We start from the raw sequence: 24204 nt of genomic DNA on the forward strand, positions 1-24204 counted from the left end.
CTTTTCGCTAGCCCTCCCCCTTTCCCTGCGTGTACTGACTTCTGAAATCTCTGACTCTGTAAGTTACTTCAGGACCCACTCTTCGCCTTGTGTGCCCCACGGCCTTGCCTTGCGTCCTCCTTTGGTCTCGAACACCCGAGCTTTGGGGTAAACCAAGTTAAACCCTCGGGGCAACTCCAGCTTCTGGCCTCCAACAGCATCTTTGGCTCTCCGCTCAGCTTGCCTTGCTGGCACCTGGACACTGCACGAGTTTTCTTGCCAGCCCACCTATGCATTTAAAAGAATCTTATCGGGGCACCTGGGTGGGTCAGTGGTTTAAAGCCTCTGCCTTCAGCTCAGGTCATGATCTCAGGGTCCTGGGATCGAGTCCCACATCGGGCTCTCTGCTTGGCGGAGAGCCCGCTTCCTCCTCTATCTCTCTCTGCCTGCCTCTCTGCCTACTTGTGATCTCTCTCTGTGAAATAAATAAATAAAATTTAAAAAAATAAAATAAAATAAAATAAAAGAATCTTATCTGTTACCGGCCATCATTTCTGGTCACTTATGGTGGAATGGCTTTCGCCTCAGGTGGCCCACCGTTTTGCCAGGAAAGGGAGCTCTAACCTTACACGATAGGAAACCTGATTATGAACCAGTGGGCAGAGAGATCGTCAGGAGAGGTCAGGAAATGGCTGGTATTCAGATCCAGCAAGCAAGCAAAAAATGGGATGGGATGTTGGTCTGGGGTCTGGAGTCCTGGCCTAATAAGCTCCTGCTGCTCTGGGTACAGAGTACGTCACAGAGACAAAAGGGCATGATTTCATGTGGGACGTCCCGGTACAGGTAATTCCATCCACTCCAGTGTGTCTGCCTGACAAGCTCACACTTACAATCAATTACCAACGTGGCTTAAAACAAATCAGACTCTTTCTAGGCTGCGTCCTCAGGAACAGACCCGCTATGTGCCCCCTGGGATTGCTCTGATGTTTATTAGACCTATTGTCTTAATGATTTAATTTAGTCACAGATTTCAAAGCCCTATAGCCACAGTTAATGCAGATAGACTTTATAATGAGGTATACTCTGTACAAATGTATCACTCTAGAGCATCATTCATTGGTTTTAAGAGACGGGCCCTTCCTGATTCTCCTGACTAGTCCAGTCTCCCCTGGGTTTGCATCTCCGCACACCCACAGCACTGGACTTCCTGCGGAAGGGTTTTCCACACTCACAACCTCCAGAGGTGCGACCGCCACCGACACGCCGGCACTCGGGAGCTGAAGCCCCCGCTCTCCCCTCACCCGTACAGCTTCTCCCGGGTGTGGATTCTGTGGTGGCGGATGAGGTTGGCCTTCTGGGAGAAGGTCTTCCCACACTCGGAGCACTCGTAGGGCTTCTTGCCCATGTGAGTTCGCTTGTGTATGATGAGGCAGGAGTTCTGCGAGAAGGCTTTCCCACACTCGCTGCACTTGTAGGGCTTCTCGCCCGTGTGAGTCCTCTGGTGCAGGATGAGGTGGGACTTCTGGAAGAAGGCTTTCCCACACTCGCCGCAGCCGTAGGGCTTCTCCCCGGTGTGGGTCCGGAAGTGGATGATGAGGCACGACTTGCGCGAGAACGACTTCCCGCACTCTTTGCAGCCGTAGGGCTTCTCCCCGGTGTGGGACCGGTGGTGCTCGATGAGGCGGGACTTGTGGGAGAAGGTCTTCTCGCACTCGGAGCACTTGTACGGCTTCCCTCCGGCAAGAGCCGCGGCAGGAAATGACAGGCTCGTCTTCTGTGATGGCATCGTCCCGCCGCTGCCATCCCCCCCGGGTTTCTCTCTGGGGTGACCTCCCCGGCTAACCCTGCAGCCTAGCCCCTGGGCCCCATGCGCAGGGGGCTGCTCACCCCCGTGCACATCCAGGTGTGTCCTGAGTTCTGATTCATAGGAGAAGCCTTTCCCACAACGCGGGCACCTGTGGGCTCTCTCGGCGCCGCCAGCTCCCCAGTGGGCACTCCGGGCCTGGTCCCCGCGGAGGGCTTTCCGACACTGGTCACACTCACGTGGCCGCCCTCCAGAAGGGGGTGTTTCAAGCTTGGAGTAGAGAAACAAGTTCCCCTGTCCGTCACACTCAAATCGCCTTCTTGCAAGGTAGGCATTGGGGCTGACGTCTACATTGCATGGTAGCCTCCTTCCACACGAGTCACATGTATGGACCTGCTGTTTTGAAGGAGCAAGGTTTGTGTCCTGACAGGACACAACTGTCTTTTCAATTGGGTTGCACTCGTGGTGCCCTTTCTTTGTCTGTTCTTGCTTGTCTAGGAACGCAACGTGCCTCAGAAGTTGGTCTTGGTGTTCCTGTGGTTTTCCTACTGGGTGGTCAACCTGCAAAATTTCTTCTAGGGGAAAAAAATAATGACACACACTTGTTAATCCTTCAAGGGTCAAGACCCAAAACTAAATGATTTCACAAACACTTAGGAAGAAGATTAACTTTGTGGTTTCACACCTCATTGCCAAGATTCAATCATCACAATCATAAACCTACTACAAACACGTTCTAGTCTCTTGGCTTTTTTTTTCTTTTTAAGATTTACTTATCTAAAAGTGAGCCTGAGTGGTAGGGCCAGAGGGAGAGGGAGAGAGAATCCCAAGCAGACGCCACGCCAAGCACAGCGCCCCACACGGGGCTCGATCTCACAACCCAAGCTGAAATCAAGAGTCAGATGCCTGACTGCTGAGCCACCCAGGCGCCATATCCCTTGGCTTTTGAAAGGAAAAAGTGGGATACTGGAAAGAGGGATTTACTGTGGACAGTAAATATACGTAGCTTTGCTATTAATGAGTTTGACACAGTCAATTGGGAAGGTGAGGACACGCAAGTAAAAGGGAATGAGAGAAAAACTGGAAAGGTAGGGGGCCTGTTGGTGTCCCCGTCACTGTGGCAACCAGGTGGAGGTTCTTAAATGTGGGATTCTGCATCCCGTGCTTGCATCCTCATTTGCTTTTAGCTTCGTTTCATTTTAAACCACAAACTGTACCCGCTAGTTTACTTCTCATACCCAGTCCCAGAGCAGCCAAGGAGATCCTTAGTTTAGAAATGTTGCAGTTCCTTGAGTCCCACCGCCAAACTCCTAATGGACAAAATCAATGCCTACTGACCTTCCACCCTGCCTATATCATGGTGTCCCAGGTTGGGACCCAGCCAGGGGGTGTTTTTAAAGCTCCCCAGGTGATTCTGGTGTGCATCCCTGATTAATAACAACGTCCCTGAAACAAATGTTTGATAAAAGATCCTGGAAGGAAAAATGGTCCCAGAAGGAAGAGGGAAGGAAGAGTCAGTGACCACCATGTGTGTCCCACAGAATAAGGACAAATAAGATAAACACTCTTCTCCTCTTGGGATTATACTGGGACAGGGAGAAAGGAATTTATGACCCATTAAGCAAAATGGAGCCATGTTACATAGTTTTGAAAGAAGAGTCATTTAAAGTCACATAAAAGGGAGAAACTAAGTTTCTGAGGCATTTTGCAGTAAAAGAAAAGACAACAAAATAAAAATGAGTGGTAAAAAATAAGTTATTTTAAAATAGGGGCGATCTACAAATCCCTGAAAACATGAGGAAATCAGTTTCACAACCATGGGAGAAAGGGTCAGACTGAAGATTCTAGAGAAAAACTGAGCAAGCAAGGTCTCAGATGGGGACAGTGGGGTCAAAATAAAAGAATAAAGATAGAATAGGTCTTTCTCTAAAACCCAGGGAAAGGAGTGTGATCCCGTATCATCACGTGATGTGTGCAGGTAGTGGGAGTCATTTGGGGCAACTCAAGGTCTTGGGCCAAGACTTCCACAACTGCTTGCAAAGATCCAAGGCTTTTTAAGAAGCCTGAAACCCACCTCAAGTTCAGCTCTGTGACCAACCAGATGTCCACTCACCCCACCCTGCCCTGCAAGCTGGTCCTCTCTCACCTGGAAAGCTCCATCTGAGGATTTCTTCCTCCTCCATCCATGGTTCTTGCCCTTGCTCCAACCTGGAGATCACAGCTGGTTTGGTGACTTGATACCCTGTTGATGAGAAATATCCCTGGTTATGAGGATCTATGCCAAGCCACGTGGGCCATCTAAGGAAGCAGAAGGTGCAGGGGGCTCAACAAACACTTCCATCTTGGCTGAAGAATGGGTTTCTAACTTGGGAGGTAAATTCACAAATAACGCGGGCGAGATGAGAGCCAGAGCATTATTGAACTGAAACCCAAGGCCAGACATGCTTAGTCCTTGAGAATTTTTGCGTAAGCGAGAAAAGAAAGGAGCTCGGATAGAACTGGGAAACATGGAAAGCTCGCCTCACCCACTGAGACCAGGTGGCTATAGTTCTCCAGCATCACATCCCGGTACAGCATCCTCTGTGTGGGGTCCAGCTGCTGCCATTCCTTCCGGGTGAAGCCCACAGCCACGTCTCTGAATGACAACGACCGCTGGAACAACACATTCCTGATTAATCTGGAATGCTTGGCACAGAGCACCATGGCAAAGGTGTAGCAGTGATGGGTGTTAACACTTTTGATGTCAGGTTTCCCCATGTTAAGTGATTTGGGAACTTAACATGCCCCTAACTCTGTACTATATTTTGTGGAAGAGAAGAAAAAGCTCATTAGGAAAGATCTCGCTTCTGGATCTCTATTCATGCATTCATGCATTCATTCATTCAGTGTGTGAGCATCTATAGAAGATTATAGGTTAATGGCATTCTGCTTGGTGCTTGGGGTTGAAAGCTGAACGCAGCATTACTCTTGCTCTGACAGCTTCTGGAGTCTGGTGGAGCGAGATAAACGTTAAGACTCCCATATGGCTATGATGGAAGTATATTAAGGACAGAACAAAGACAGCAGTCAAATGTCTGATGTCAAGTTAAGCTTCACTGGAGGCTGCCTTTGTGCAGAATCATGAAAGATCAACAGCACGTCCTGATGTGCTACCCCTGAAGGGCATTTCCTATCAAGAGGCATGGCATGAGCAAAAGCAAGGCGTCACAAAAACATCTGGCAGGAAGTGCAAATACTTGGGAATGTCAATGTAGAATTTGTGTGTGTGTGTGTGTGTGTGTGTGTGTGTGAGAGAGAGAGAGAGAGAGAGAGAGAGAGAGAAAGCAAGCACACGAGCGCATACATCACAAGACAAAGGGTTTTTCTCCTACAAGACAATGGGGACTCCCATCACGGTATTTAAGGAGCGGAGCTACAAGAGATGACGGGATGTAGAAAAAGGTAGGGAATCACTGGGAGAGAATGAGTAAATAAAATTAGGGCACAATTACAATCATGACATGAGATATTGTCAAAATTAAGGTGGCAACAAGAGGAAAAGAACAAAAGGATTCTACACATGCAGAACAGGGCTTGGCTCTCTTTTCTCTTCTCCTTCATCTTCTCTCTCTGGATGAATTAAGGACCAAAACAACAAATTATTTTATATTGAATGTGGTAAGACTGTAACCATATGTAAATCATGTTTAACACAAATATGGAAGTTAAAAGACAAAAACATAAGAATAACTATAATCAGATTTACTAATGGAAACACAATATAAAACGAAGTAAAATCTGACATAAGTAACAAAGCCTGAATGTGTGAGGAAGTAAAGTGTAGAGTTGCCATATGTGATTGAAGTTAAGTTGTTATGAGGCTAAAAGAGACTGCTAAAGGTCTAAAATATTCAGTGCAAGCCTCATGGTAATCACACCAAAAAAAAAAAAAAACAAAACAAAAAACCCTACAATAGATACACAAAAATAAAGAGGAAAAAATCAAAACATATCCCTATAAGATATTCTCAAACCACAATAAAGACAAGAGAGGAGGAGGGGAACAAAGAAACTACAGAACAGAAAACAATGAACAAAGTGGCAATAGTAAGTCCTTACCTACCATTAATCACTTTAAATGTAAATAAACTCCACTCACCAAATTAAAACACATAGAGTGGCTGAATAGATTAAAAAAAAAAAAAAGACCCAAGTATATGCTGTCTGCAAGAGACTCACTTTAGACTTCAGGACACATATTGGGTAAGAGTGAAGGGATGAAGAAAGATGTCCCATGCCACGAAGTAGTAACCAAAAGAGAGCTGGTCTGGTTATACTTGTATCAGACAAGATAGCCTTTAAGTCAAATACTGTCACAAGAGACAAAGTCCTTTTATAATTATAAAAGGGTCCATTCAACAGAAAGATATAATAATTTTAAATACATATGCACCCAACATCAAAAGACCTAAATATATAAAGCAAACATTGATAAATCACAAGGGAGAAACAGAAAGCGTTACAATACCAGTAAGGGGCTTAACTAGTCCACTCTCAATAATGGGTAGGTCATCTAGACAGAACATCAACAAGAAAACAGCAGACATGAACAACGCTATAGACCAAATAGCTCTAAGAGATATCTACAGAACATTCTACCCAACAGCAACAGAATACTCATTCTTGTCAAGAGCACACAGAATGTTCTCCAGGATGGATCACAGGCTAGATCACAAAACAAGTCTTAACAAACTTAAGAAGACCAAAATTGTTCCAAGTATCTTTTCTAATCACAATGAAATGAAATAGAAATCAGTAATAGAAAAGGGGGAAATTCAAAATTATTGGAAATTAAATAACACATTTTTAAACACCACTGGGTCACAGAAGAAATAAAAAAGGAAATTATAAAATATCCTAAGACTGATGAAAACACAACAGACCAAAACTTAAGGGATCCAACAAAAGCAGTAGTAAGAGGGAATTTTGTAGAAATGAACACCTACATTGAAAAAGAGAAAAAAAAATCTCAAACAATCTAAATTTGTACCTCTAGAAAAAGAAGAACTAAGCTCCAAATTGGCAGAAAGAAACAAAGATTAGAGCAGAAATAAATGAAATAGGGAAGAGAAAATAATAGAAACAAAATAAAACTAAGAGTTGGTTTTTTGAAATGATAAACTGACAAAACCTTAGGCTAGCTAAGGAAAAAAAAAAGAGAAGACTGGAATAAATAAAATAGGAAATGAAAGAGGAGACATTATAGTTGATGCCAGAGAAATAAAAAGATCCTGAAAAACTATGATACACAATTCTATGCCTATGAACTGGACAACCTAGAAAAAAATTTAACACAATTCTAAAAAAAAAAAAAAAAATACAACCTATCAATACTGAATCAAGGAGACACGGAAAGCCTGGGCATACCAGAAACACATAAAAAGAATGAAGAAGTAACCAAAACACTCCTAACAAAGAAAAGCCCAGGACTTCATGGGTGAATTATGCCAAAAATTTAAATAATAATTAATAACAATCCTTCTTAAATTCTGGCCCCCCCAAAAAAAAAACAGAAAAAGAGGGAACACTTCCAAATTCCTTCTATAAGGCCAGCATTACTCTGATATCAAAACTAAAGACCTCACACAAAAAGAAAACTACAGGCCAATAACCCTGATAAGTATAGATGTAAAAACCCTCACCAAAATATCAGCACATCAAATTGAACAGCCCAGTAAAAGGATCAGACACCATGACCAAGTAGGATTTAATCCCTGGGATGCAAGGATGGTTCAACACATGAAAATCCAATCGAGACACCACATTAACAGAACAAAGAATAAAGATCACAAAATCCGCTCAACAGCTGCATAAAAAGCATTTTGCAAACTTCAACACCCTTCATGATTAAAAGCTCTCAGCAAACTGAGGAAGTAGGAAGAACTCACCTCAACACAATAAAGGCCATTTATGAAAATTCCCGAGCTAATATCACATTCAGTGGTGAAAGCTTTCCATATAAGACCTGGAACAAGGCAAAGAGGCCCGTTCTCACCTCTCCTGTTCAACCCAGTACTAGAAGTCTGGCCAGAGCAATTGGACAAGAAAAAGAAATAAAAGGCATCCAAAGCAGGAAGGAAGAAATGAATGTTTCTGTGCTAGAAGAGGATGTGATCTTATGGAATGTGGGTCTCAAGGAGATACCTGCATTCTCATGCCTCCTGCAGCATCGTTCACAGTAGCTTAGAGATGGAAACTGCCTAAGTGTCCCTCAGCAGATGAACGGACCATGTGGTGTGCACATACTACGGAATATTGGCCATGAGAGAGAAGGACATCCCTTCATTTTGGACAACACGGATGAACCTGGAGGACATTATGCAGAACGAAATAGGCCAGACACAGGAGGACAGACACTGCACGATCCTACTTTAATGAGGGCTCTAGAATGGCCAAACTCCTAGAACTAGAGACTAGTGTGGAGGGTACCAGGGGCTGGGAGGGGCAGGGAAACGGGGAGGTGCTGGTCAAGGGTTCAGTGTTTGTTACAAAAGATGAATAAGATCTGAAGATCTACTGTACAGCCAAGGCTCTGTAGTTAACCATCCTGCATTGTATCCTTACTATACTGTGTGTAATGTTCGTCCGCGAGGCCTCAGCTCCCTCTTGAGCTAGCAGGCTCCCTTTGCGCCCACCCCGAGCAGGCGGTGCTCCTGGGGGCACCCCACTGCTGACCCAGCCTCTTGGCCCTAGACGTGGGTTAAGCTTGGCCAGTCTGAGTTTCTCCCAAAGACCACACAAACTGGCTCTGTGAGGGGACTCGGTTCCTATTTCTGGCAAAACTCCTGGGGGTGGGGTGTGGGCCATGCCTACTTCCGGCCTCATGGATGATGTTGGTGTATGAGAAGGAAGTCACAGACGCAGAGGCAAGGGGCTGGAAAGTCTCCATGTGACACCTGCGTTCCTCGATGTGATGGTCTCTGAGTCCCAGCTGCACACCTGCTCCTCCCATGGTCTAGGTATTGCCTAGTTCTAGACTAGTTCTAGCTGGGTTTCTGGCTCTTGAAACGTGGATTCTGGCCAGCATACTTCCTGTTCACGAGTTCCTGCACCCAGGGTAAAGAGAGGGACCCGTCATGACTAATTCGAGAACACAGACAGGCTGGGAGCAGACAACATCACTGACATCTGAAGATCACAGTGACCCCGCAAGAAAGGGGGGCCAAGGGCAGATGTGTGAGGTCTAAGTCATGAAGAGAGGAACCTCAGAGCCCAGGAGAAAAGGCCAAGAGAGCTCTATCCATCTTCCCTGCACGCTCCTGCCAAAGACTGAAACTGAGCTGTTCACTCTCCATCTGTGTCCGAACTTACTATGAGAAGGAATGTGCAGAACATGGGACTCGTTCCTTCCTCTGCACAATGCGGTGTCTTCCCTAGGTCAGTCTGACATCACGAGGCTGTTTACGCAGAAGTGCGAATTTTCATTCCTTAAGCAACCACACTCACGGATTTCCACACTGATGGAAGACCCACTGTTTAGTTGGGGAAAAAGTCGCAGAAGCTTTGCTGGTGCGTCTGCCGCAGTATGGTCATTACAGAGGACCCTGCCTCCTCATGCCATGGCCCGTCCCGTGAACTCCTCAGTACCGAAAACAGCTTTATTTCCTCTAAGAAGTTGACATGCCAGTCCCAACAGACAACACAAGTCATACATTGGATGGAATCCGTCTTTTCCAAGCGCCAGCAATGTCAGACACAAGTTTATAGAGCAGCTCCTAACTCTATCCGCCCGGCCCTGCCCAGGGCCGCCTCCTTCTACTCATTTCCCATCTTCAGTGACCCTGGGTCCTGTTTGCATTGTTTTCACTGGATGCATTTTTAGAAGCATCCCCAAACCCACCCAGTAAAGCAGAGTAGAGTATAAAGAAATGCCACGGGGCACCTGGGGGTGGGCACAGTCCGTTAAGCCTCTAACTAACTCCTCATTCCAGCTCAGGTCATGATCTCAGGGTCGTGGGATCGAGCCCCACGTCAGGCTCCCCTCTCAGCAGGGAGTCTGCTTCTCCCTCTCCCTCTGCCCCTCCTCCTGCTTGTGCTCTCACTCTATCAAATAAATAAATCTAAAACAAATAAATAAAAGAAATGCCATACTCACCCGGTACATGGTCCTTCCCTGATGGGCCGGGAAAAGCAGACACCTGTGGAAGCAGAGACGGGGTGGGGAGAGGAGAGCACGTGAGAGGCCAAGCTCACTGCAGGCACAAGGGGAGGACAGGCTTCCCCCCAAGGACCCCACCACCATACAATGCCCTCGCCTTGGCATGTGATGGGGGACCCCACCTTGTGGGGGTCCACTCTCGACTTTTCTACTTAATCCACATATGTATCTGTGTTTCAGTCATCAGTGTGCCATTTATTAACCCCTCCCCTCGTTCCCCAGAAATTAATTCATAGAAATTTATTCTGAAGAAACAGTCACGAGTTTAGGCAAAGAGTTAGGTGCCAAGATATTTATTACATTTTGTTAAAACTCCGAAATAAAAGAGAAAATAACAACCAATGAAGGAGGATGAGTAAACACACTACCTCCAAAGGGAAATGAACCCGCTATGTAACTTATGAAAATAAAATCATGGAAAACTATTTTAGCAACAGCATACTCATCACTGAAAAAAAAGGTGGCCGGAAACTACTGGCTCCCACACACACAGACGCATGCGCACACACATGCTCACGCAGAACAATCTCTGAAATGATGTAAGACAAAAAAGCTAGTGGTTAGCTCTGGGCAGTTGGGTCACGACCACTTTATAAAATACTTTGTCCTTAGATGAATTTCCTAACTTTTTCTATGACTAACAGGCACTTCGTATATAAATGTTACTTTTAAAACATTTGTTGTCTACTAAGCTTCTAACCCAAAGCTCGTCACCAGGCCTGCCCCGGCAGTCATTGAGGACCACTCCCAGGAAAATATAAAAATGGGTTCCTGAAGGCCGAGTCCATTAAATGGAATTCAGCTAGGGCGGGCGGGGGGCAAGGAGCCGTGGCCCTCCAGGCCCTCCCCGGACATGTGGGGCTCCGTGCGCTCCTCCTCCCGCACCGGTGGTCTGTCCGTTGTCACTCCTCATCACAACCGCCCTGGCTCATCTGTGCTGACTTCTGCCCGGGAAGCAGTCCCGGTCTGGCTCTGCCACTTACCAAATATGGGACAAGATCTGATGGCTTCTCCTGAGCCCTCCTCCTCCTTTCCTCATTTTGCCAGGGAACAGGAACACGAAGGTTCAGGAGCAAATTTACTGTGGCTGGAAGCGTCAACTGGACCCCACACCTATCTCTCTCCTGAACACACACGAGGTTGATCTTACGTATGTTCCTACTCGGGACAGAGACACACGGGAGTTGGGTCCGAGAAGTCTGCAGAGACACTAAAACTCTAGAGTTATAGAAACTCCGTAAAGAATTCTGAGGGTGTTTTGGTTTTAATTAGAGACTACCTACATTTTTAAAAATAAGAGATTAGTCAGTCAAGTTTGATACAATTCAAGCATGCCATGCTACGAATCAATTTAAACTATCATACAAGAAACTATCAGACATGGAAATCGCTTCTGGCTAGACCAGTAAGTGGGGGAAAGAAAAAAAAGGAGGATATGTAATCCATAAACACGTGATTCACAGATGGGTATCAGGTAGATGGATGGGATTTTCCCAGGTCCCAGGAGTTTCAGCTAAATTCCCAAACACCCCAAATTCTCCAGGGGAGCTGCTAGACCCAACCTGACAGATGCCTCCCTTTGGAGAAGGAATGCCAGAAGGAGAGGTGTCTACTGAAGGTGTACGTGGGGTTTTGCTTCTTTCCCATGCCAAGGGGAGTGGTTACAAGAGAACCAGAGGGAGCCTGCAGAAAGTAGGGGGGGTAAAATTGCCCCCACCATGGGCTGGATGTGTGCCCAGGTGCAGAACTCTGGGGCACATGGTGGTTCAGCAGACAAGGGGGGTGGGGCGTGCTCTCCGGGGACAGCTTTGTGCATGCAGGAGCCCAGCAGCAAGAGTAAGCCTTGCAACCGAGGAACTCAGAAGTTAGAGGCCAGCAAGGGCCACCATGGTGATCAGGTAAAGAGAGGGGGCAGGACCAGGAGCCCTGTGCCAGCCTCCATGTGTTGGAACAGGATGTGAGAGTTCCTGGTGGCACCTGGAGGGCGGGAAGGTAGGTGGGCGTGAATTCTACTGCAAGGACACAGAGAAGAAGGACCACTGAGCCAGGAGCTGGGGCTGGGCACCGAGATCTGCCAGACAGCCTGGGCTGGTATCACAAGCTCTGCACCCCCCCAAAAGGCCATCAGGTAGCTTCCAGCATGACAGAAGGCAGCCAGCTAGGCAGGTGAAACTCCAAGAGAACCAAGCAAGAGAACCAAGAGAACCAAGCAAGAGAACCAAGAGAACCAAGCAAGAGAACCAAGAGAACCAAGCAAGAGAACCAAGAGAACCGAGCAAGGAGACATCTGTGCTATTTTCCCCTCCTCCTGCCCTGCCCCTGGTGAGAAAGAAGCAGTCCGATGAGGAGAACGAAGGGTTAAGGAGGAGCAGAGACAGAAGCGACCACAGGCCTCCCATTTGGGGAATGAAGACCTGCAGCCCCGCAGCGGGGAGCAGAGGACGCTCAGAACTGGGCGGGAGAGTGAGCTGTGCACTAGACCAACAGCAGCCAGCCAAAGAGAGACTGGTCTTCATCACAACTTCAAGTGACTGAACCACTCTGGGTTACCAGAGAGCTCCTCCTGGCAGGGACGTGTTCTGAGTTGAACTCTGTCCCCCAAGAAGATATGCCGGGGATCCTAGCCTTTGGTGTCTCCGAATGTGACCTAATTTAGAGATAGAGTCCTTGCAGATGATGATGGAGGGTGCCCCAACCCAGTGAGACTGGCATGCTTGTGAAAAGGGAAAACTGGGCGCAGGGAGAACATCAGAGAAGATGAAGGCAGAAATGCCAAGGACTGCTGGCAAGCCCCCAGAAGCAGGGGAGAGGCCCGGAGCAGGTGCCCCAGCACGGCCTCAGAAGGAACCAGCCCCAGCCCAACCTGAGCTGAGACAGATCCCATCCCTGAGCTTCAAGCCACCCCCGTCTGTAGTACTTTGTCCTGGCACCTCCAGGGAAATGAGGACAGGAATGCGGACCCAAGAGTGTGGGTCCAAAACCCTGGTCAGAGGGGACACTCTCCTCTCTCCCCTGTTTGTGCACATCCCATTTCAGCCTGTGGAGTGGGTTTTTGTAAAAACATATAAAGAAAAAAATTCTGCACAAAACACACACAATGTTAACAGTGACCTTCGCGTGGTCGGCTCCGTTTTGAAACCGTGGCATTTAACTAATTTTTTTTTTAAGACAATCGACATATGCTCACTGTTCAATATTTCAATATTTCATAAAAATATATCATCTTACTGGGTGTTCTCTCCATGACCGCCTATCAGAGTCCTTCCCCTGGAGGAGAGGAAATCCGTGGGAGGGTCTGAAGGGGTGGAAGGTGGGAAGGGGCGGGTTTTAGCGATGACCCGAGGCGCACGGGAGGAAGCCGCCGCCTGGCGGACGGGAGCCCTGGGCGCTAGAGCTGGCTCGGCCTCTAGAGAGCTGGGCGGCTCTGAACACCGCTCTCACGCGCATTTTCTTTCGTCTTTAACATGAGAAGGAAAAATGAAATACTCTTAGGTTAAGAAAACAACTTCTATGCCTGGACTATACGAGGAGGGTCTACGTCTCACGAGTGGAGTGCGGGGCAGTGGGGATGGGGGATGGGGGGTGGGGAGGTGGGTGGGGGGCGCCATCCTCCGAGAGCCGCGGGGATCCCTTCCCTTGCTCCTGTTTCTCATACCCTAAAGCAGGGGATCCCTCTCCGGCTAGCAAACCTTCCCCTAAACCAAATCCTAGATGATCCCCTGATAACGATGGCATTCCCCCAAATTCACGGTCCGCAAGCAGGTCCTCAGCTGTTTTAGGGATGCTTTCCTGGGGGCTGCCCTGTACTGCATGGACCTCCAGCTTCAGCCCTAAGCTCTAAGGGGGAGCTCAGAGAGGGTGCCCTGCTTCCAAAGTAGATTGCTGCTCCCCGGGTCACCTCTACAAGAATTAACCTATTGGTGGGTTGCCTGGGGCTTGAGGACTGGCAAAGTTCTGCTCTCCTGCTGAGAACTTACCGTGGGGCGGAGGCTCAGCTCCTGCTTCCAGGCGGTCTGGGGGTAGAAAGGAGCTGGAATATGCAGACTGAGCCACCCGGTCCCAGCCTGATCCTTAGCCTTTGCCAAGACGCTAAGAAGACCTGCAAATAGACAGACAGTGTGGTGAGACTCACGTGAGAACATCGGCAGGACATCTACCTCTGACTCGGGGCAGAGAAGTGGAAACACAAGAAGGACCCCACGCCAGCCCGTGTGAAGAGCCCAGAGAAACCTCAGCTGACAGCAAGCTACGAACCAGGGGCCCTGGGCCTCAAAACACCGGATGCTGACTTCTGCCGACCCCCATGAGCCTGGAACAGACTGTACCCTGAGCGCCCCAGAAGAGGCCCACAGTCCCACGCTTTGATTCTGGCCTTGGAAGACCTGAACGGAGTCGCAGCCAGTCACGTCCCTCTGGACTGGACAGAGCTGCGAGGTGACAGTGGGTGTTGCTTTAAATCACTGGGTGTGTGGTCATCTGGGACCCAGCCCTCTGCGGGGGGCTCAGGAGAAGGCTTAGGGCTGGGCACGAGACCATAGAGAGACTCCCTGGGTAGCAAAGGTCTGGAGGAGGAGAATGGCTGCCATTGTGGAAAACACGGGGAAGCCCCATCCTTCCAGAAACTTCTGAGGAACAAAGCCTTACACTGCGCCAAGGGAAGGGCAACAAAAGCTGTTGCTTCCCGAGCACAGGTGAGACTGCCAGCTCCTGACAGGGAAAAGGGAGGGAAAAAACTCCCCAGTGGGAAGGGAGCAGGCATGTGTCCTAGGCTCCTACTCCAGAGGGAGGGGCAGCAGCCCTGACAAGGTGCCAGCCCCTTGACTCAGGGACGCAGGGCCCCCTACCACCAGCCCAAGCAGCATCGAGGAACAAGCCAAGCATCAGCACGGAGAGAAAGTAACAGCAGGGAACAGTGAGCAGCCCACCCAAGGCATGGAGCGAGGCCACGGCCAGACCGTAACCAGAGCAACAGGAAATGCCAGCCCTGTCCCCTCCTAACCGGTCTTGCAGAGACCAACCTCCAGCCTCCAAGCCCCACGCACAGCAACAAGGGAGCAGAGGTCTCCACTCCCACCCCCCAACAATGCCCCACATTCATTTAAAAAAGAAAAAAAAAATTACAAAAAGCAAGAGAGACACCCACTGCAGAGACAAAGCAAGGGCCAGAGGCCAACTTGATCTTGGGTCTGGGCACACGAACACACGGATGGGAGGCATACGTAGCCCAAGCACAGGTGAAACACGCAGGGGAAACCAACAAATCCCCTATCATAGTGAAAAGATTCTAGCATGTGTTTTTAGACATGAAGATTCCAGATACAAAAAATAAATAGCAAGTGTATACAACATTTGATTAACAGTTTAAAAACTTGACCTATGGGATCAGACAGAAGAATGCACTTGATAACAAGAGAATATAAATTCTTTTTAAGCACATCTGGGATAGTTATAAAAACTGACCTAAAAAAGCTAAGAATAAACTTGGACAAATATGTTAAAAATGAATATTGCATAGATGCCACTCTCTAAATCAAAAAGCAATACAACTGGAAAATAATAAGAATGCAGAATTATAACAATGACTGCAAAAATATTACACATCAAAATGGAGACATAGTTACAAAGACTCACTTTAAAAAAAAAAGTGCAGCCCTAAGATACTTTAACAAAAAATTACAGCCCTAAGATACTCATTAGATAAAAATGGAAAATTAACAACATGCATCGCAGGAGGCCAGCACAGAAAAATGTAAACCCAAAAGCCATAAAAGAAACAAGTATGAGCAGAGATTTTTTTTTTTTTTTTTGAGCAGAGATTTTAAAAAGAGGAAATCAAAGAAATAATAGAACGGCTTAAAAAAAAAATCCTGCCACCAATGTATTACCTGAATGCAATCATGGTGAGACATTCAACAAAACTACACTGAGGAACATTCCACAAAACAACTGGCCTGGATTCGTCAAAATTGCTATTCTATTGAAGACAAGGAAAGACTGCGGAACTGTTCCAGAGAAAAGACGACAAAGGGACACTGGAGGGATAAAAGCAGCGCATGATTGGAGATCTCCTTGAGTCAGAAAGGGTCTCCCTGAGACGACGGGTGCAAATTGTGAGTAAGATCTGTGGATAGCAGTACTGTATCAGTGCTAATTTCCTGGTGTTGATCATTATCCTGTGGCTGCGTGACACAATGGCCTTGGTTTTGGGAAATTCACACGAAGTGTGTACCCACACGCATATGTATGGAGGGGAGAGGAAAAGAAGGAGAACGCAAGTTGTCTATGTATGATTCAATGATGGCCTCTGTAGAGTGGACCCTAGCAGGCTGAGACCAGCCGCTCAAAAGACCAATAGCACCAAACTCCAATGTTAATGTGCAGTCATATTAAAGACAAGCCAAATAGAAACAGATTTTTAGTCATTTAGAGCCAGCCTGCTTTGCCTACCCCATGCATCTGTAGCCAGAGAGAAAATACACCATGTGGCTAGAGAGACCCCAAGAACCTCTGAGCTAGAGATACCCAGGGGTATCCTTGTCCTCCTCCCTTCTGGGAAGGGGACCCCTGGGCCCTAACCGCTGGATGGTCTCATGCTGTGAGGGACCTCACCCTCACTTGTATGCTTAAATAAAGCTTGTGTGTGCTCCTGGTCACACGGTCGTATCTTTTTTTTCAATCGGCCCTGAAATCCCTCAAGCCCCCTACACAAACGTGGTAAAATGCTCACATTTGAGAAATTCAGATGAAAAGTGTTCAGGAATTCTCTGTACATTCTACCATTGTGACTTTTCTTTACTTCGGAAGCTCTGCCCAAATAAAAAACCGTGAAGAAGAAAATACAATCAATTCTTTGAAAAGATTAAAACTAGTAACATAACTAACTGGTTTATGTTTAAAACTAATAAAATAGACTAAGTTCGAGCACCATTGATCAAAAAAGCAAGAGGAGTCAAAAATCCAATTTTTAAACATGAAAAAAAGACAAATTTCAGATACAGCAGAGATGTCTTTAAGTTACAAGATCACTAAAGACAATGCAATGCCATAAATCGGAAATTAAACTGGACAGTTTCCTAGAAAAAATCAAGTCCTAAAATTGACAAAGCAACAGAAAACTGGAAAACAAGGAAAAAAACCAACCACCACTAAACATTAAATAAAATGGATCGGTACTCGGAAATAGACCCATCAAGGAAACACCAGTCTCAATCAAAATCTAGTCAAGATTTTTGCAACATGCATAAGCCATAAATGGATTTGTATCTGGAATATATGAAAAAAATACTAGAAATAAATGAGAAAAAGACACAGCCAGGGAAATACAGGCAAAGGTAATGAACACACAAAACAATATATTGTTCATGACCACAGTCACATGTAGTAAGTAAATAACATGTAAGAATAAAGCGATCTCAGGGGTTGTTACCCATAGAGGAAGGGAAATGGAATGAGGGCTGATATTAAAATAGCTCCAATGGTACTTATAAGGTGTTAGATCTTTAGAAAATCCAAAGCAAACAAACTTTTCACATCTCCTCCGTCTAAAGGGTGACTGCAAAGAGTTTCCTTTTCTCACTTCACTGTACTTGGAGATCTTTTCTAAAGGGACTAGCTGAAAACAGTTCAGAAAAGATTATGGGTTGTGATAGAAGAAAACCTCCTTCAAGAAGACCCAAATTCAAGTCATGATGGAAACTGATAAGCCTCATCAAGACGCAGAACTATAGTACCGGTTTCACTTCACCCCCTCCCCGCCCCGGCTCAAGTGGGTCCTGTATCTTGAGCAAAAAAGTCTCAAAGAACGACAGATCCAGCCCCATCTCTGCATCTCCGGGAACCCCCACTGTGGCTCTACCTCTCCTCGTGGAGTGTGGGGAAAGAACCATCTACACTGAACCGTGTCTGCCTCCTGCCTTCTTTGACACTCTGCAGTCGATGCACTTGCGCACCCCCACTTCTCTCACCCTCGTCAGCGTTGCCTGGCTTCCTCCACTCACTTTTCCAACCCCCTTAGCTCAGTCCACATCAACTCTACTCACTGCTGGTCATATTCACACCAAAAGAGAAATTTCATCACACCACTGCCTTGCCTAAAACACTTCAGGTGCTAATGGAACCCAGTCTGTAGCCGCTAGCCCAGCTTGATATGTCCCCCAAAACCACCTCTAGCCTCCAGCCTCACCACACTGCCCCCAGGCTCTGCCATGGTACAAAATCCAGCAGTACCTGCACGCTTCATGGGGGCCTCTTACCTTTGCATAGACTGTTCCCTACCCCTAATCCTTTTGCCCCCTGTCACCCATGGAGACCTTATTTCAAGTCGGATACTCAGTCACGCCTCCCCCAGCAGCAACTGACCTCCTGCCTGGGGGTCCCTTCATCCAGTAGGGATAACTATCAGAGCACCCACACCTTGGTGGCCCTTATCTCTTCACAGGACGGACACCTCCATAGGGTTCTAGCCAAGGATGGGACTCGGTGCTTCCCCAGTGCCTGTCCCAGACACTCAACAAATGTTTGTCGGATGATGACTGCCACCGCAGATCCATGAAGTACCAATCAGTTCACATCCTTCCTTCTTGCCCTCATAGCTCAGAGCCTACCGTTGACTGCGACGTGGGGTCCGAAGGAGAGACGGAGGGTCGGACAGGAGGGGGTTCCTTCCTCAGCAGTCCCTCCTCAGCCACGGGAGGCCGGGCCACACCAGCGGAGTTCAGGGACCTGGATGGGCAGAGAAGCTCCAGGTCAAGGGATGGAAACAAATCCACCGTCGGGAAAGAGGGGTGACCATTGGGGGTAGAGCTACCCCCAGCTCACCAGGGCCACGGCTGTCACTGGGTCCACCGCACCAAGCCCCCTGCAGACCGTGGGCTCCGACGAGGCTTGGCTGCAGGACGGCAGAAAAGCAGTGAGACCAGCCTGCCCACGGCCCCCGCCCCAAACCAGACAGGAACCCCGACCCTCCCCAGTAGACGTCAGACGGAGCCGCCCACCGGACCCCCCCCCACCCCACCACCCGCCACCCAGCACAGCATCCCTCCCAGCGTCCGCCAGCTCAGCAGCCGTGGCTCTGCCACACATGCCCTCTCTACCGCTCAGGCGGAGGGAATAGCCAGTCCCAGATGCTGCGGGGGCCTCAGGACCAGCCAGGTCCAAGGTGCTGACCACCGCGAGCCCAGCCTGAGATCCGGAAGTGCGCACACCACTCTCGGAGACCTCCAGACACAGCCGAGATGCCCCTGGACTGGATGAAACTACAATTCCCGGGAGCCTCCGCGGTGAGGTACTTCCGGCCGGCGGTCCACACATTTCCGGCCACGGAGTAGCAGGTGTGGGCGGGCGGGCATGGCGCGGTGGCCCCCCGAGTGGTCCCCCGGGATGTGACTGAATGCACCCTCTCTCACATTGTTGCCGGCGGCAGTCACCCTAGGGTCTTCCCACGAGATCGGATCCGGGGTGTCCCCAGCCCTGTGCCCTGTTGAGGGATGGGTTATGGCTGTCCCCCCTTGGCCCCGTTTGGGCTTGTCCGTACACCACCTCCCCAGAAGTCTACTACTACCTGAGGGCCTCCGTGTCGGGCACTTGATTTTGTAGAAACAAACAAACAAACAAAAACCACTCCTATCCTTCAGTCCTCCTGAGAGTCCCGAAATAGGTATCGTTATCCCCATTTCACAGATTAGGAATCAGAGGCAGCCTTTCTCAATATTTTCACTCTGGAGGAACCCTTGAAATAATTCTCAGGTCTCAGGGAACCCTTGCCTAACTATTCTGTCTGCGGCTTATGGTGGAATAAGGCCGTCCTGAGGTTATGCATAGGAGATACTGAATATACAAGTGCACAACAGCCGAACCATGGACCGAGAAGGGACTCTGACCTACCAGCAGCGCAGCCTCCCCAGAAACCAACTCCCTTGTCCGCAGTGAACAACGCTGGGAGCCAGATTGCAAATCTCCAGCCACGGTCCTGGAAGCTGAACAATCCCTTATGTAACAGCCCCAAATAATGAGGACTTCATCGATAATTGACAGCTTTCCTAAAGTTCATCCTCGCTTCTAACTCGGGATCAACCAGAGAAAAAAAATTGATTATACACCACTAACCCATCACACAGGATGCCTCACTGCCAGTGCTAGCCTCCAGCCTTCTCCTGCCATCAGCCTCCAATGAAGACATATTGGAAGCCTTCCTTTCGTCCCCACTGTAGAACTTTCTCATTCCCCTGCCTGACTTTGCGTTTCTGCCGAAATGCAAGGAAAATTGACTGACTCCTTTGGTATAGCAAGTTCTGAATAAATAGGTTTTGCCTATTCTCATTTAGTTGGTGTTTATTTTCAGAGATATATTTGTCAAGGTTTTTTTTTTCCATACATTCTGTTTATTCTGGCCAGCTACTCTTTTTGCGTGATATTCCCCTCATCATTTGCCATTAAACATTTATTATTCAAAATTCACCGAGTGAAGGTAAAGGAATGTAAAGCTTAAAATGATGCTTTTCGTATGCTTGTAGCACTTGAACTCTTAAGTTATTAAAGCTTAATGCTTTGAGAGATTCTATGTTATAAAATAGTGCCAGTAAATTGTACTGATTTTACAAGGTTGCTGGAATTGCCTATAGAATTTGAACAACCAAGTATGATATTGGTCTAAAAGAGATACTCTTTAGGACATATATGTATTGTGTGTGTGAGAGAGAGGTCAGGGCAATGAATGCTGTCACGTGATTTTTTTAAACAATTAAAATGATATAAATTTAAATTTTAACTACTAATATATTCAAATAGTTTCTTATCAGTGAACTCATTATGCATTATTGGGTACCGCCTATAAGAGCTTTTAGAATATACTGTTAGATTTAGTTCATGATCTTTTAAAGAAAAAAAAAAGGTAATCCTATTGTTTTATTACAAGAAGTTGCTTCTCCTTTTGTTTCTCCTTCCTGTGTCAGGTTTGGGCATCAGGGATTTGAGTCCTTTGCAGATTCAGCAAAGCTTATAGCTTTACAGCTTTTGTTCTAGAGATAGTTACAAACAGCAAAAATTATCCTGTTAAAAAACATTCAGAAAGATTCATTTATGAAACTTCTGAGTGTAGAAACTTTTACAGGTTAATTCTCTTGGGGTTTCATGTCTTTTGTTTTGTTCTTTTCTTCCTGTTAAGCTGATTTTGGTAATCTATATTTTTACCAAATTATTCTTCAATTCAGTATTTTTACGATTTTTACCAAGGTTTTTTTTTTTTTTAATTAGGCCTATTACTTTAAATGTCCACATCTATTTTTTAGAGAATTTTCCCAGAATTGTTATCTCTTTTGTATTGATTAACACAACCAGAGATATATCTTTTTTTTCCCCCCAAAGACTAGGCTTTAGATTGGTTTATGAATTCAATTTTTTTCTTTTCTTCTCTGATAAGAGAGAAAATAAAAGTCTTATGATTATCTTCTAATATCAAGATGACAAGGAATTTACTTTAAAATAAATGGGAGCAGGGCGCCTGGGTGGCTCAGTGGGTTAAGCCTCTGCCTTCGGCTTGGGTCATGATCTCGGGGTCCTGGGATTGAGCCCCACATCGGGCTCTCTGCTCAGCAGGGAGCCTGCTTCCCCCCCTCTCTCTGCCTGCCTCTCTGCCTACTTGTGATCTCTGTCAAATAAATAAATAAAATCTTTTTTAAAAATAAAAGAAATAGAAAATAAAATAAATGGGAGCAGGAGTACCTGCGGGGGGGTGGGGGGAGGGCTAGTCAGGTCAGCATCTGACTCTTGATTTAGGCTCAGGTCATAATCTCAGAGTCGTGAAATTGAGCCCACCTGGGGCTCTACAGTGAGCACAGAGTCTGCTGGAGACTCTCTCTCTCCCTTTGCCCCACCCCCTCTCTCTCTTAAATAAATAAATAAAATCTTTTTAAAAATAATAAAATAAATGGGAGCACTCCATTTAGGAGCATTCCAATGCTAATTACAAAAGGAGAACTAAAAATGGACAGAACCACATTATTTAGGATGTGGATGAAACTGCTGTAAATAGAGACGGCAAAACAACAGCACCTTAAAAAAAAATCATAGACGATTTTTTTTTTCTCACACAACCCTCTGGGCAACTCCAAGGGAGTCAGAAAACTAACTCTTTCTAGATTACTCCTGTACTCTCCCAAGATAGCCAGCCCCACATCCGTCCCTTACTCAGCAGTAAGAAGGAAAAGGAAGAGCCTAGAATGAGCTTTCTTGTAGGACACAATCCGAAAGAGGCACAAGTCACTTCTGCACACATCCCATTGGACAGGTCTCCGTCCTATGACCCCTCCTGTCTACGAAGAAGACTGGGAAATGAAGTCTTTATTCTGGGAAGGCAATGTTCCCAGCTAAAAATTGAGGATTTATTACTTTAGGAGCGGAGAACAGATATTGGGAAATAACGAGCAGCCTCTGCCTTTGGAGATCAGAGAGCTTGCAGGAAGTCATGGAGAACGCCAGCCAAACGACTGAGGCAGATTGTGATATTAACCATGAGCCTCCCCCCTACCTCATCGAGTTAGACTGCAGATAGTGCTGCATTTTATTTATTTTCTCCATTTCACCAGAGGACAAAATTTAATCTTCTAGGAATAGGATTGAAAATGATAAGCAGTAATAACTAGCCAGATATGCCGGATAGAGCCGGAGACAAGGGGATCTAACTGCTCTGATTACAGATTCTCATGTTTTTCAATTTATTTGAAGAGCGTAAGAAATGCATAGTGTAACAAACTGAACAATACAAATAGAGAGAGAAAGCTGACACCCCTTGCCCCTGGACTCCCAAATAACAAATGTAAATAGCCTAGTGCCTAGTCTTCCGTATAATTCTCTTGCCTCTATGTAATCATATGAAATCATACAAAGGCCATTCACTTTTAATATAGCCATTAATATGTTTGGGCTTAAATCTCTCATCTTGCTCTTTGGTTTCTGTTTGTCCTATTTGCTTTTTATTCTCCTTTCCGTATTTCCCTGCCATTTTTTAGATTGATTTTTTTTTTTAATGATTCCTTTCTTAGACCATCGGCTGTTAGAAAAGAATACCAGAGGAAGGGCGGCTTATAAACACAGAGAATCATTTCTCACAGATCTGGAGAGGCTGGGAATTTCAAGGTCAAGGTGGCAGCAGATTCAGTGTCTGGAAAGGACCTGCTTCCAGGTTTATAGACTCAGACTATAGGTCGTCTATGTCCTCACGTGGTGGGAAGGGGGATGGAGCTCTCTGGGGCATCTTTTATAAGGCACAAATTCCACCAATGAGGGCTTTACCCTCCTGACTTCCCAAAGACCTCGCCTCCTAATATAATCATATTGGGAGTTAGGTTTCAACATAGGTATTTGGGCAGTGGAGATGGGGTGTGCACATTCAGTCTGTAGTATAGAGGCCACTCTTAGGCAACAGGCTTGAACAATGAAAACATGAGTAAGGCGTAAGGACCCACAGCGACCCCTGGGCTGAATGCAAACAGTCCCATCAGGAGACCCACCTTGAAATAGTCACAGACCCTAACTCACCAATGGGCCACTCTCGAGGTACCACAAAAGGGCAATTCCGTATGTTCCCATACCTCCTCACTTCCCCCTTAAGTCTAGCCCCCACCACCATGTCCTGGCACACAGCCTCCCCTCTGCTGTCCTGCCCGCTGCTCCCTTGCAGTGAGTTTAATAAACTTCATTCCCCTTTGTTCTGCCTCAGGTGGAATCCTTCCACCACCTGAGCCACCAGCCCCCACCTGATCATTGCCCCCACATGTAACAGTTACACTTTATTTCTTTTGTTGGCTTATTAGCTGTAACTCTTTATTTTTTTAGTGGTTGCTTTCTATTCACAGCATCCATTTTAACTTCTCATGATCTACCTTCCCGTGATATTACAGGACATCTTACCTAACGCTCTCTGGCACTCTGTCCTGAGAGCACTAACTATTTTGGTCTCCTTGGGCTTCTTAACTCAGGGAGTCTACTGGGCTTCACCCAGGTTACCCTCTTTGTCCCGAGACTGGGGCAATCACAGAATTTCCCCACTGAGTCTCTGCCCTCACGAAAGACAGTTCACTGCCTGGTGTCCAATGTCTCCCAAATATTTATTTCACATATTTTTGTTACTTTGTTTTTGTTTTTCAGATAGAAGGGTAAATCTGGTTTCTGTTACACTATCTGCACTGGAAACAGAAATTTATCTTCATTTTTGAAACTTTCACTGGAT

General features: G+C 46.7%; 1 protein-coding gene across 1 annotated transcript; it reads right to left on the bottom strand.

Moving 5' to 3' along the window:
- Positions 1–501: 501 nt before the first annotated feature.
- Positions 502–18942, bottom strand: LOC111146209 (zinc finger protein 300-like). Its single transcript, XM_022501651.1, has 8 exons — positions 18798–18942; positions 18584–18701; positions 13958–14079; positions 13209–13437; positions 9918–11190; positions 4309–4435; positions 3930–4025; positions 502–2358 (listed from the first exon to the last, which is right to left on the bottom strand). Exons 5-8 carry the CDS (start codon positions 10083–10085, stop codon positions 1277–1279), a joined length of 1473 nt encoding a protein of 490 aa, XP_022357359.1. The 5' UTR covers positions 10086–11190; positions 13209–13437; positions 13958–14079; positions 18584–18701; positions 18798–18942; the 3' UTR covers positions 502–1276.
- Positions 18943–24204: the final 5262 nt, after the last annotated feature.

This window comes from Enhydra lutris, unplaced genomic scaffold (assembly GCF_002288905.1).
Source record: "Enhydra lutris kenyoni isolate GAN:26980312 unplaced genomic scaffold, ASM228890v2 scaffoldscaffold13, whole genome shotgun sequence".
In the NCBI taxonomy this organism is placed as follows: Eukaryota; Metazoa; Chordata; class Mammalia; order Carnivora; family Mustelidae; genus Enhydra; species Enhydra lutris.

Excerpts from the sequence above, each read along its gene's own strand:
- LOC111146209 (XM_022501651.1), bottom strand. The coding sequence starts at position 10,085 with ATGCCAAGGCGAGGGCATTGTATGGTGGTGGGGTCCTTGGGGGGAAGC. Across the intron at positions 4,026-4,308 it reads TAGCCACCTGGTCTCAGTGG|GGTATCAAGTCACCAAACCA; the intron begins GTGAGGCGAGCT and ends TCTCATCAACAG. Across the intron at positions 2,359-3,929 it reads CCTCAGATGGAGCTTTCCAG|AAGAAATTTTGCAGGTTGAC; the intron begins GTGAGAGAGGAC and ends TTTTTCCCCTAG.